Raw genomic sequence first — 14,528 nt, forward strand, 5'->3', positions numbered from 1 at the left:
TTTACAAATTGACTGATAAGTGATAAAATGTTTAATCGATAAATGAAAATTATTGGGTGTGGCCTGACTGTCTATGATGGCAGCCACAACTTACTAGGGATCCCGACTGCTACCCGGTAATACACCTTCGACCTACAAAGGATCCTGCCTGGAATACAATCTTTCTAGGTGTGAGAAAGTGCCATCTTTCTTGCATGGTATGCCCCCACTTTTTGCTGAATTGCTGAATGTACTTTGACTGAGTGTGCCCTGGACTTGTTCCAATCAGGTGCCCAGGGCCTGTGTTCCTTCCCTAAAAACCTCAAACCCAAATTGGCAAACCACATGTCAGGCCCTGGTAAATGGTACCCTAGGTACCCAGGGCCTTGCGACCAGGGAAGGCCTCTAAGGGCTGCAGCACTCATTGTGCCACCCTTAGAGGCCCTGTACCCTAACACACACACTGCCCTTGCAGGCTGAGTGTCTGGGTACAAGACAAAACCAAGAGTCGACATGGAACACATCCTTGTGTGCCATGCTCACCACCTACACTTCCCTGGCATACATCAGCCACCCCTCTAGCTGGGTGCCCTATGCCTGTGGTGTGGGCACAGGAGCCTGAGCCCTGTGCCCCTACAGTGCCCAGGTCCATTCCTGGGCACTGTAAGTGCAGTGCTGCCATTTAAGAGTACATGGTGCTGAGAGCTCGTCTAACACGAACTCCACAGCACCATAATGGCAACACTGAAGACTGAGAAGTTTGGTATCAAACTTCTCAGCACATTAAACCCGCACTGATGCCAGTGTGGGATTTGATGTACCAAGCACCACAATGGGCATCTTAGAGATGCCCCCTGAAACCTAACCTTCAATCCACGTCTGGTCTGGCAGGCTGCCTAGGCTGCCACACAGAAGACATGTTGCTGGACCCCTGGGTAGGAGAGCCCCCGCTCTCCTGGGCCTGCAACAATGCACATCCTGGGCGAGGTGCTAGGTCTCCTCCCCCAGGATGGACAGGGGGAAAGCTTCAAAGGCATGCCGCCTCTGTGAGCTTCCCCACGCCACTTGCTGTCCCCACTCTGGCGGGAAGCCTGTCCGGAAACCCCAAATAAGGACAGGGGATGTGCCAGCCTGCCAACACCACCCCTCAGGTGGGGGAGGCGAGATGAAGCACATCTCCGGGCTCTCGCCATCTTGAAGATGGGAGGCCCAGCCCAATCAGGACTAGGCTACTGCCCCCCTCCCACAGGAGAGTGGCAGGATAGGGGGTGTAGCTACCCCAGGGCAGGGACCCATTGGTCCCTGCCCTGTACCTACTTGTAACGCCCCTAAATCTAGTATTTAGGGGCACCCTGAACCTTCCTTCCTTAGATTCCAGATTCCGAAAAACTAAGAAGAAGAGCAAGAAGAAAGAAGACCTGTCGTGCAGTTGCTAAGAAGAGGAAGACACCAACTGCTTAGGCCCCCAGCCCTACCGGCCTGTCGACCCGCGAACTTGCTCCTGCTACATCCCGGCACCTCTTGTGGCCAGCAACCACACAAACCCCGAAGGACCTGGCTACCTTTTGGCTCTAAGCACCTGGGACTCCCATGAGCAGAGGCTCTTCTCAAAACCAGCTTCTAACCCCTGGCATCAGCCCGGAACCGCGAACCCTGCACACTCTGCACCCGCCAAGCCTGGCCTGTGCCGGAGTGAACAAAGACCCCGAGGACGTCCCCCGGCGACTGTGACCCCAAATCCGGCACCCAAGGACTCCCTTGACGCTCCTGATGACGCCTGCAGCCTCAGAACCAGGTACCCCCCCAACCGCGATCAACAGAGGGTAAGATTTCCCGACACCAAAAGGCACCCCTGCACCCGGCGCCCTGCGGCCCCCTGTGCCCAACTCCTGGGTACTTACCTATCCTCCAACTAACCTCTCGAAGTGGTGCTGGCACCTGAAGAATCTTCGTCCCTGAGCTTGCAGCCTTTGTTCAACCAGGAGCTTTCCCATTGAAATTCATGGAGCGCCCGAAGGCTCAAAAGCACCCTGCACCCTGCCCTGAGCAAGTGACCAGGAGCCCAGCTCCCACAGCCGCATGGCCTGCTAGTCAGCCGCCACCAACCAAGGCCCCCTGCCTCCCATAGGATAACATTGGGCCTAACTCACTCTGCACCCGGCTGCTCCTGTGCCGCTGAGGGTGTAACAACTGTACTCACCTGACCCATGGAAACCCCTGAGTCTGTGCCCAGAACATTAACTCTGCCAGTCGAGTCCTTACCCAAAAGCCGATAACCCAATTTTCTTCCATAGGGTAACATTGACTGGTTTCTTCTGAAATTTATTCTAAAAGTGTGGAGTTTCTAAAACTTAAAATATTCACCAAAAATCAACCGAGTAACGAAAACGAAAATACACACCTGCTGTTAGGAGAGATGCCAGTGCTGGATCGTTGTGCCTAGCACTGACCCTGAAAAATATTCACAACCGTACTTACCATTAACCCAATTTTCTTCCGTAGGAAATCATTGAATGTTTTTCTGTGAAATTTCTTCAAAGTGTCGATTTTAGCAAACTACAAATATTCTTTAAAAATTGTACCAACTGTGAAAACGTAATTACTTACCTGTTTTAGGTAGAGGTCCCAGTACTGAGTCTAGGAGCCCAGTACTGGATTACAAAAGTAACAAGAACATACTTTACCTGCAACTTGAATTTTCTCCCATTGGGAATCATTGGCTGTTTTTCTATGAAATTTCTTCTATCAACTTTTAAAATATTGCCTAAAAATCACAACAGTAACTAAGTCGACTTTTATCACTTGTTTCTAAGAACTGTCCCAGGACTGAACCTAGGATCCAGTCCTGGAGTTACAAAAGTAATCCTGAAAGTAATCTATTGCAAATAACTTAAAACTTCCATGAGCTCAATGCATTATTGTGTTTGAAATTGTGTTGCCTATTGCAATAACCTGTAACCAGTATTTACAAAAGTCAATTGCATATTGCATAAGTATTTACCTAAAGCATCTCATCCTGAGAAAGTATATTTTAATACCTATTGTTGGTTCTTAAATAAAACAATTTTTTTTATATAAACCATTGGCCTAGAGTTCAGTTATTGAGTGTGTGAGACCATTTGCTGACTGAGTATGTACAACAAATGCTTTACACTGTTCTCTGATACTGCCTTACTGCTCGACCAAGCTACCACTTTAGAAAGTAAGGTTATATCTAACTTTAACCTGTGCCAAACCTCTGGGGACGGTGGACTCTGTACACACTGTACCTATTTGGGAACAGTATATACAGAGCCACTTTCTCACACTAGGCACCTGTGCAGAGGAGCGGAGCTGGAAATCGGCACTCCCGGGCGTTTAGGCGCTCAGTCGGAGGTACTGTGAGGGGGGCATGACCTAGGCTGGTAAATGGGCTGTTCAAGCCAGCCACGTCACCAGACGTTTCCGAGAACAGGTGAAGAAAGACTGATGGACCCTTTGTGAGCCTCATGGAGACTCAGTAGAATCCTCTGTAGGAATAAGGCCCTGGCTTGCCATGAAGCTACAACCAGGAGCCCAGGAAGGCAGCTCCCCCGTGAGGAGAACCAATGGCACAGCTATTAACTACAGAGTAGTGCACATTTTGGCACCAAAGCCTGTTCGAAATTAATGGCATGGGAGAGAGATAGTGGCCTTAATGAGATGCATCAGGGGTCCGAAGGCTGTACATGGACCAGAGCCAGTGCAGAGTTCTTGTTACAAAGGACCAAGCCTGGGCAGCCTAAGAACCGACACTCCATAGAAGCAAGAGGTACGAGTGTGTGTGCCGATATGCAGAGGTACTAGCAGACTCAATAAGTGGGTATGGGTTGGCACGGGGTAGATTCTGCTGCTGGCTGACCTCCCCTGTGATTTGCATTTTCAGAGGGATTGGAGGGCCAGTTTTGGACCCAAGGCTTACCATTTCACTCAGCTGCTGCCAGAAACTTAGCCCCCTCTCCACATATCACTCCCAAATAATGTCAATGCAACAACTCCAGCCAACGCTTTTCGTTCAATTGAAATTGAACTTCATCAGGGCTTAAACGTAAAATAGGTCAAAAAATCCAATTTGAAACCATGGGGAGATAAAGTAAGATACCGCTGTTTCAATTGACTTCTATTCTCTCTACCCCAAATTGGATTTTTTGACCCTGATGAAGTTCAATGGTAATTGAACGAAACGCGTTGGCTGGAGTTGTTGCATTCACATTATTTGAATAACGGACAAACAAAATAAGGAACTCTTGTCCGTATATTATGTACTTTGGGAAAGAAGCTCAGTGTTGCACCGGTCCAATATAATCCATATTCTTGATCTGCGTTGCAGTTGTACCAAACGACGGCAGGTGCAGTATTTGTTGTGCACACTCTCATTGATCATTGTGAGGTATTTCCACACAAAGAACGTAACCGTGAGTCCGCCGCCGCTTTGTCTTTTTTTTATGCTTCACTGGTGCGCTCACATCTACAGGTGATGTTTGCAGAAGCTCAACGTACAGCTACCTTGTAACCTAACCTACATGGTACTACCATATCTATGAAATCGCAGTCAGGGTAACCACCCAACGAATGTGCATCATTCCTCCTAATGTTGACAAATAATGAAGCCACAATACAATTCAAAGACCTTGCACGCAGTTTGATTAAAGTAATACATACTTTTGATCACAACAATATGAACAGTTTCATGCTTAGAAGAAGTACCTGCCATTGCCTACTTGTGGATCTGGCTTGGGCAGAGAAGCTACATGACAACCTCACTGATGTCAGTGGAGTCTGAAAAAGCTTTTGATACAGTCCACTGTCTCTTTATGCAGCAAGTCATTACAAGAAGATGTTTGGCCCACTCTTTTTTAAATATATTGCAGTGCTGTATAGAGCCCGTCTGGGCACAGGTCATAATAAAAGAAGTCCACTCTGCACCCTATTCTATAGTATGATCCACACATAAGGGATGCAACCTCTCCCCTCTTCTGTTTGCACTGGTTATGGGACATCTTGCATAATGAATGTTGCAATAGCTCAGTGGATGATATTTAAGTGAAGAAGAAGACGTGAAGACAAAGTGCCTCTGTATGCAGACAACATGCTGCTTTTATCAAGCAGTCCAGCAGCTCCATTTTGAGATTCATCCAATACTTTGGGCCTTAGAGTAAGTTGGGAGAAGTCAAAGTATGTTAAAATTGAAACTGCACAACCAGAATGCCTGGAGCACACTCAGTTGTGTATTACAGAAGACCAATTTAAATATCTAGGCATGTATACGAGAAGAAATCCAGGATGAAGCTGGGACTTGAACAGTACTCCAATACTCAAGCATTCATTGCAGGATCTGGAAGAGTGGCCCTCCCTATATATTTCCATAATGAGAAGAGGAGCACTTTGTAAAGTGGCTTCACTACCCCGACTTTTATATACTCATCAAAATTACCAATATCTGACCCTGCTTCAGTTTTTCAATAACCTGCAATCCTTACTTAGCAAATTCCTGTGGGTTGGTGGCACCGCAAGAGTCTTCTCCAAATGTGTGCAGGTACCACATTATGGAGTATTAGGGATAGAAGATATTTGTGGAATTCTCAGAATAAAAATCACAGTTCTTTTAAAACCTACAGCCTCACGGTGCCTTAGAACCATTGAGGGAAAGTCAATAATTGTGCTGTAGTTCAGCCATTTAGAATCAAAATTAGCAAAAGAGCAGCTGGGAAAGAAGTGTATTTCTAGAATTTACAGGTCTATAGTAATCACAATGCCAGACCATTTTACAAAACGATGACATAAATGGGTGCGGGAACTTGGGAAGCTCCAATAGGAAGAATGGATAGAGTAAAAATGGATTCGCGTAACCGTGGACATCTCTTCCTGCCTAAGACTGATCCAATTTAAATACTTTAACTGAGTCTATTTTCACAAAGCCAGACTATGGCAAATGGATAGAGGTCGCAATTCCAGTTGTTTTCGCTGTAAAAGTGCACTAGGCACATTGTTCCATAAAATGTGGGACTGCCTGGTGATTGCCCAATACTGGTGGAAAATAAATCAGAAAATGGAGAGGACAGCTGGAGTGTCCCACTGAAAGAGACCCACAAATAGCAAACCTAGGCATAATGAATAACTGGGAGGACTCAAGTGTGCCTGAACTCTAATAGTGTTGGGATTCTTAGTAGCCAAGAGAGAGTATGTGCATCACTGGAGGAGTGAAGAGGACATCCCCCACTTGGAAAATGGTTTAAGGGTATGGGCTACTTATTTGAAGCAAAAGAATCAAGTATGTAGAGCATGGGGATATCTAAGGAAATATTCGAAGATATGAAAACCCTGATAGGAACATGATCAACATGTAATGTGCTGAATATGCCTAAATGTATAAGTGAATGATGTCATAATACAAATAGGTTTCATAAAAAAAAATAAAAAAAACTCTGTCAACAATAATTGTTATATAACAAGTGCATGTTGTTGTATTGTTTTGAGAGAAATAAATAAATAAATAATCGAAAGCAATGAGGTTGCTTGAAATAATACGGGCACCAATCTGGGCAAATCTCTTGGACAAGTCAAACTACTTAATGGAAGATCATCAAAACCCACCTCTACTGAAAAACAAGCATTTGCAATGCAATAGGTCTCGCATTTACCAGAGTTTGAGCTATTGGAATTGTAAATGACAATGCCTTTTATTTATGTGTTGTTTTTTAAAACAGATAAATAAAAGGGATTGCCATTTACCAAGCCAATAGCATAAACCCATGCAAATGCAAGAGCTATTGCAGTGCAAATGCGTTCGGCGCCTGTGCTATAATTTTTGTTTTTGTTTAAAGCGTTAGGAGAGAGCGTGTCCGACCTGGAACAGCAGGCAGGACAGTTATTTGAGAAAATAGTGCTCGGAGGCTGTAATTGATGACTACCGAGTAAGAACACACCAGACAGGGTATGTCGCCATGGAAGGTTACACAATGAGACAAGCACTACTAAGGAGGGACTACTAATCCTTTTGACGAATGAACAGCCACAGTTTACAGTAGACAATGAGACAAGCCAATAAAAAATGTGGGCAGAGCTTCAAGTCCCTACCGGAATACAAAATGCCTCGCAGAGCAGTGCATTCACTGCCCAAACTCGACCTAAAAAGAAAACTATAAGGCAATAATAAACAAACAAACAAACAAACAAACATCGACCTGAGCAATAGTGTGGGGGGGAAGGTTGAGGTGTTAGTTAGGGGGCTAGCTGGACTTCTAAATCATGCTCAATAGTCTGATAAACTATTGAGCTGGATTAAGAAAATCACCAAGGTATTTTAAAACGCAAAGTGAAATATAGGATCTGTTATGTTTCTCAAGAGCTGACTAATTGATGGAGTAAAACAAAATTCAATACTTTTTCTGTCATTCCACAGGAGCAGCAAGCCATGTAACATCCACTACATCAGCGAGAGTAGTTACCCTGCCTGATGGACAATACCTTTAATAACTACAATTAATTATGAAACTCAGCCTCAGAGATTAAGTGTGAGTGAACCACTGGTCCAAAATTGGTCGTTGCGATCTAGAGAATTCTAAGAATATTTATAGCACATGTAAATGCAACATTGTTCAATTTCTGCTTAGTGATACTTGCAATGTTCATACAAATGCTTGGGGAAAAAAGTAACAATAGGGCAGCCAGATTCCTTCAAGAGCACAGGGAAACACTTCGCATATCTACCAGGTGCTCCATGACCCCATACTCTTTTCCTATTTAAGAGGGAGTTTACTTTTTCATTAGCTGTACTGACTATAGATTGTTGCCTGCAACCAGAGAGCATTTTATAAAGCTAAGGCAGGCCTTGGCAATTCCTGCCCTCCAGCTGAAAAAAAAATTATAATAATTAAACCGCACGAAAACAAGACACAGAGCAGCTTCAAGTTAAATGGCCTGAAGACAACTTCGAAAAGCTTGCAATGTGAAGGTGCAACTACAAGCTAATTAACTTGCTTGCTCTTTGCACTTAACATGGGGTCCGTGAAAGTAGAAGCGCACAGGGGACAGCAGGGCTAAGACAGCAGACCTTACTTTTTGATTTGTTACTAAATTCAAATAATAAGTGGTATTGGATAAGGACGACCAGGTTGAGTCAGCAGTAGGTGAGCTCTTCAAGACTGCACAACTAGGTTCTCTGCAGAGGCACCTTCTGATGAGGGGAGATGATGGACGTCACGTAAGCCGATTGTGTGCAAAATGAATGCCTATAAGCGAAGAACTGAGAGAGTAACCGGTTCTGCCACAGAAAGCTTGTGTATTCAGGCTTGCTATTACTTTAAAGATGCAGATCAATAATTTCCTGTGACATTGGCATTATGGCCAGGGGCTTCATTGGAGCCAGCATAAGGCAGCTCAAAGTGAAGTCTGAGATCTGATTTTTATTTGTAGAGGCCACAAAATAAGTGCTGACTGAAGAACCAGACATATCCACAACACCCTTGTTGTGAATTGAAACCGCAGTGCTCCCTGTGTGTTCTGGAAAATTGGTCCTGGCCTACACCAAGCCTTGGCACCCCTTAGTAAGTTTTGAAAGTTACTGCCACCATGTAAGTTTGAAGTGTAACAAAAAAGCTGGTGCAAGCTTTACTGGTATATTGGGGGATAGAGCAAATTAAAATGTTTGGTTGGGAAAGGGCTTTGTCGTAGCAGGCTACAGTTTAGATACTTAGCTGCTCAACATGAGGAGTGAAACAACAAGCTTACAAGAGCATCGTCTTCAGGAGTAAAATTGAATGGGGTGCTTTAAATACAAAAAGGGAAACAACTAAAAAAGTGAAAATGGTTGCAAATAGTGTTAACTATTTCACCACAAAATATTACTAACAGTTCCCACTGACTTCCATCTCTACTTGAAATATATTCGATGGTGCAACTGAGCATACACATTAGCCTCTTATCACGTGTGTCACGTATACGTGAAATGCACTTGAATGCCCCAGACCCTGTGCGTTAGAGCACTCGTTCTATTTACCACACCCCAAAAGCACTAAAAAGCAAAATGTCTGTGTTTTTACATTATATCTAGGTTGTAGAGGTTTAAATTCTCCAACATATAAGGTTACCAGTTAACTCCCTCTTACAAGGAACCAGTCGTCCTGCTTTGGGATTTCATTTAACAACTTAGGGCCGGATTACGATGTCGATCGGAAAGCCTCCAACCGACAGTCGGATTCCCCTAGACTGTTTTGGAAGCTATCCGCCCGCCTCAGTCGGAAACAATTCCGACTGACTGACTACGATGCTCGCGGTCAGAGGGGGAACCGTTCGGTCATTCCGAATCGGTTATGACCGGCATTCGGAGAATCAGAGTCGGTCGGAGCCAATTTGCACAGCTCAACGGACACAGTTTCAAACCGACCGACCAAATGACCTATTATGATGTTGGATTCCAACAGCCTTTCCGACTCAGTCTGTCCGACACGAAAAGGCTGTCAGAAACTGGGGGCCCCTAGCAGGCCCCCCGGACCATTCACCAACTCGATCAAGGGCATCATCTCTCCGCAAGCCATTGCATCCACCACCTACACCTTGCTGGGAGACCTCAACGTCCACCTAGACAACCAACTAGACCCCAACGCCACATCCCTCCTGGACAACCTCCACAACATTGGACTCTGCTAGATCGTAACCGAACCCACGCACTCAGCAGGACACACCCTCGACCCCCTCTTCACAACAGGAAATTCCATCACTTTCAGCCACTCCACCGAACTCCCGTGGACAGATGATCGATGCATCCACTTCACCTTCAGAACACCCACCATCCACAGACCCCAGCACCTGCTCCCACGAAGAAACTGGACCAAAACCACTGACGACCAGCTCACCTCCTCACTCGGCAACTCCACCCCAACAATCGCGGAAGACGACGACTCCAACACCGCAGCCCAAACTCTGCACAGATGGATCTCCGACAGCACCAACACCATAGTCCCCTTCAAGAAGAACACACATGCCAAGAAAGCAGATGGTTTACCACCGAACTACGAGAGTCCAGACGTACATGCCGCTGCCTCGAAAAGGCCTGGAGGAACTCCAAATCTACAGAAGCCCACAATCGCTTCAGAGCCGCCACCAACGCCCACCACCAACTCATCAGAAATATGAGAAAAACAGCGATCAAAGACAGAATCGCCACACACGCGCACAACAGTAAAGAGCTCTTCAGCATCATCAAGGAGTTCACTCAAACCACCAGCGAGTCTACAGACATCCCACCCTCACAAGACCTCTGCGACAAACTCAGCACATTCTTCCACCAAAAAATCAAGAACATTTACGACAACTTTGACAAAGACAGCAAACACACTGAACACTCAACAACCACCCCCGACACCCTGAAGCCAATGATTAACAGCTGGACAGCCCTCACCACCGAAGACACACTGAAGACGATGAAGTCAATCCACTCCAGGGCCCCCACGGACCCCTACCCACACCACATTTTAAAGAAACAAAGGGAAGGAGCTGTTGCGTCAGTTCAAGATGTATTATGTGTGTTTGAATCTCAAGCTCTAACTGAAAGGATCAAAGAAATGTCCACGGATAATTCCATGTTAGAGCTTAAACGATTAATCCTACTAGACAATAGAAGCGAAAGCTCAGTTTCTCCCCCTATCAAACCTTATGCTAAAATCCTGGATGAGTGGTCCGTATGTGGTGATGCTGTGATCACGAGAGGAGAATTTTTCATTCCTCCTGTTGCCTTAAGAAACAATCTCATCAGGTTGGCACATGAAGGGCATTTAGGTCAAACAAGAACAAAACAAAAAATAAAAAAAATTAAAAAAAGGATTGAGAGTGAATTGGTGGTGGCCCGGTATGGACTCTGATGTTGATTCTTGGGTTGTAAAGTGTGAGATCTGTAAAGAAAGTGACAAGCGTTTGAAATTAGGGGTTCAAGCCTCCATGGGCCAGATAACTGTTTCAGGTCAACCATGGCATACCATCTGCTTAGACTTCATTGGGCCCATGAATGATCTCAAGGATAGTTTTCGTTTTGGTGGTAGTTGATGTCCATATCAAGTGGTTGATAGTTAAGTTCTTAAAGGATATTACCACATTAACCACCATAAATTCTTTAAAGGAAATTAGCGTGGAGGAAGGTGTACCCTCAGTTTTGATAACAGACAATGGCACTCAACTGACTTCTGCCGAGATGCAGACCTTTTTGTGTTCTTTTGGTATCAAGCACATTCGCACCTCACTTTACAACCCACAAGGTAATGGGATGGTTGAGAGGGCGAACCGCCTCAGCAAAGGTACCATTCAAATGGCCATGTTTTGTGGGAAGGATGTTAACTTGCTGGTGTCTGAAATGCTTTGGGCTTATCGCTCAAGTGTGCATGGGGCTACAGGCAAGACGCTGTTTGAAATGATGCATGGGAGACTTCCTAATACCAAACTTGTTCCCACTTGGATTAAAGACATTGTATCAAAAAACACTATTCCCATTGATACTTTTCCCTTTCCTTCTCACCAAGGAGTGTGTGCCAAAAAGAAAGCTGAGAAACGTATTTGCTCCGGTGATTGGGTGAAAATACGGAGTGGTAGACCAGGTGCACGTCTTTCTAAGTTTTTAGGTCCATACTAAGTCATGCGTACTTTACCTTATGGTGTGGTTTTGGATAACAGTGACAAGTGGAATTATAAACGTGTAGCTCTGTACCAGAAAGGCAATACTAGTGGTGATGTTAGAGCTAATCGTCAAAACCTTTGTTCTAGCAACATTTTCCTGTCTATGTCTGACAATGATTTTATTAGTAGTTCTCATGCCAGGAACTCCACGCACAATGTAATGCAAGGTGGTGGTGATGCCTCTGTTTCTTCCAATGAGGATGAACAAACTGTTTCTGTTGGAAGAGATGCGAGACATAATAGAGGTCGTCATCCTCAGAGTTATCTGAAGGATTACATATGTACTTAATGCATTATTAGTGCTCTATCATTTTAATTGTATCTCACCACTTGTTGTTCAATATTCCCTCTCCTTTATCTTTTCTTATTCCCTCTTTTCCTTTTCTCTATTTCTCTTTTTCTCTCTTGGTTTCGATTTATTGTTATAAGAGAAGCTCTTCTAGCGTGGTGTGTGGTGCACTGTGCCTAGTGCGTTCCACATTCCTCCTAGGACTTAGAGGTTCTACACTGGGCAGTTGATGACAGGCTGGCTTGGGATGAGCCACGCTTTCCACGCAGGCTACAATCTACAAATAAAGAACCTTTTTATTTACTTAACTTGCTTCCTCCTGGTGATTGAAGATACCTTTTTAACAATATGCATGTAGAGTGACATCATATTAAATGGGGTAATACCACAATCCTATTAGGTGTAATACATAAATCTTTTTGTACAAAATGTCACATTATTTATCATGCTATGTTTTATGAGTGCTCTGAAGTGATCACCTGACTGTACACGCGCTCTTTAAAGCAACAGATATAATTATACACAGAAACGTTAAAGGAACATATTTTTATTTATTTTACTTCTTGTAAATCATGTGTTTGTTTTTCAGACACCGAGGGTATTTTACTTTAGAAATGACTAAAAGTGACATTTTTAAAAGCATTTCTTTGACACATTCAAAAACTACAGTTTTCTTTGAGAAAATGAAAGGGGCTGGTGAATATTTTCTAAAGAGTCAATTCTTTGGTGTTGTCTATTTGGTTCCTGCTGTTACTTTATTAACATAAAACCGAAAACTTCACTTTTCCAACAATATTAAGAAATGATTGGGTCAATCCTGGGCAGATCCTCTCTTAGTTGACGCCACCCTGGGCTCTTCTCAAGAAGAAGGAAAATATTGTATGGTGGGTGAAAACACTGTGCACCAATTGCAAGTAATGTATTGAATTTATATAACGCTTACTATCCCTGACAAGGAATTAAGGCTTTACGTCAGGTCGCCCACTATCTGGATTCCAAAGTTAATGGCTATTCTGCAAGCTATAAATCAATGCTGGTTTTTTGGATTAGTGCTGTGCACTCAGGAAACTGTTCTATGCATATTCTCACGTTTCTTTGAAGTAGATTAAGTTAACAAGAATTAGTAATAGTCCTTTACTACGAGTCCATGACAACGGAAGGTGGGATTAATGTATAGGTTAGAGAAGGTTAGATAGGGGTATATTTCAAAGAAATATTACAGAGAAAGACGGAGTTCACACTAAGGCATACGTGTGCCCTTGGGAACAGTAATGAAAATGTAAAGATATATTTCAAAATAGGAAGTTGTCCGAGGTTCCTTCAGCATCGGGCAAGGGGGATTAGTGCTCCACTCAAAAATTATGGAGCGGGTCTCTGGCCACCCTCAACTTGTGCTCTGAGCCTCCCTCACTTCAGTTGAATTGACATAACTGAAAACAGTGGGCTGTAAAAGAAAAGAAATGATATGACCTGTGGTTACATGGACAATCTGGTTACCGTACACTGAGAGAAACGTACAACACAATACTCTTTAGGACACATAACAATATTAAGCGTGAGAAACAAACATATAAGGGTTTGAGCATTATGTTGTCATTTTAGTTTTCTGCATTGCATTAGCCGCACACCCTGGAGCTATCTACACTGCATCGTTTAAGATTACACCAACCTATGATATGATCGAGCGAAGGCACTCCAGTAGACACCAACAGTTGTCCATTACGGACCGAGGGTCTGGTCCCAGGGATGGACACCAGTTTGCCACCGCCACTCCGGGGTTTCCTTTTAAAGCTAGTAGCGCTCATGCCACCTGCAACACTGCTCATGGAGGCCGCCATATTTTTTGTATAATGTTGACAGCGATGGCTGCTTGGGACTAGAGCACAGCGACCAATCAGAAAACAGATTCTAATAGCGTGCAGCCAATGGGATAACGTGTCTTTTCAAAGGCGGAAGAAACGCTCGGCAAAAGCAACAGTGGATGGTTGTTGAAACGTGTTTGGGTACGTAATCTTTTCTTCTTTTCCAATACACCGTAATTTTAATTCCAAGAGGGGGGTTTCACTACCTGTCATGTTCACACATGCCCTCCCAAGGAGGGTTCCTCCGTCGTCAACCTTGCTTTCTCGGTAGGTAGCTGTCCCATCTGCATGTCTACCCTTCGCAATGTTTACCAAAGTGATTCGTCCATCTGATTTACCCTTCGCCCTAAATTGCCAATGCCCGTTAACTTTGTCTGACACCTCTACACAGTTTTGCCTATTTAGCAAACAGCAGATTGGTTGCTATTCAGAATTGGTGCTTAAAAGCTTGAATAGTCTGAAGATGACACGTATGATGTGTGGGTAAGTCAGTGACAGTACTCTCAGAATTATTTCTGTCATTCTCCCAAACTTTCATCACTGCCTGCTCAGTTGGAAGTTGCCAAAACCCATTTTTGAACTTTAGACACGGAGATATCCGGTTGTTCATTATTAGATATGTTGAGTAGCCCATCGAGTCTGTTTGTGTTTTTGCTTTTTATGTTAAAAATCGGTAACTCGAGCAGCGGAAAACCCAGAAAAAACGTGACCAGGCG

The 14,528-nt window shown here is 44.2% G+C and overlaps 2 protein-coding genes across 3 annotated transcripts in view; one reads left to right on the top strand and one right to left on the bottom strand.

Annotated features, from left to right (window-relative positions):
• The window catches only part of ELP4 (elongator acetyltransferase complex subunit 4), a 1,288,954-nt gene extending 1,275,137 nt beyond the window's left edge, over nt 1-13,817 (bottom strand). The window contains exon 1 of the mRNA XM_085648284.1: nt 13,620-13,817. Within this exon, the coding sequence (XP_085504410.1) occupies nt 13,620-13,788 (169 nt within the window). The 5' untranslated portion in view covers nt 13,789-13,817. The remainder of the gene's footprint in view (nt 1-13,619) is intronic.
• Nucleotides 13,818-13,834: 17 nt separating this feature from the next.
• IMMP1L (inner mitochondrial membrane peptidase subunit 1) overlaps nt 13,835-14,528 on the top strand; it is a 224,303-nt gene continuing 223,609 nt past the window's right edge. For both annotated transcript variants that reach the window (XM_085648288.1, XM_085648287.1), the window contains exon 1: nt 13,835-13,953. The gene's annotated coding sequence lies outside the window, so the exon portion shown is untranslated. The remainder of the gene's footprint in view (nt 13,954-14,528) is intronic.

The sequence above is a fragment of the Triturus cristatus genome, chromosome 3_2 (assembly GCF_964204655.1).
Source record: "Triturus cristatus chromosome 3_2, aTriCri1.1, whole genome shotgun sequence".
NCBI lineage: Eukaryota > Metazoa > Chordata > Amphibia > Caudata > Salamandridae > Triturus > Triturus cristatus.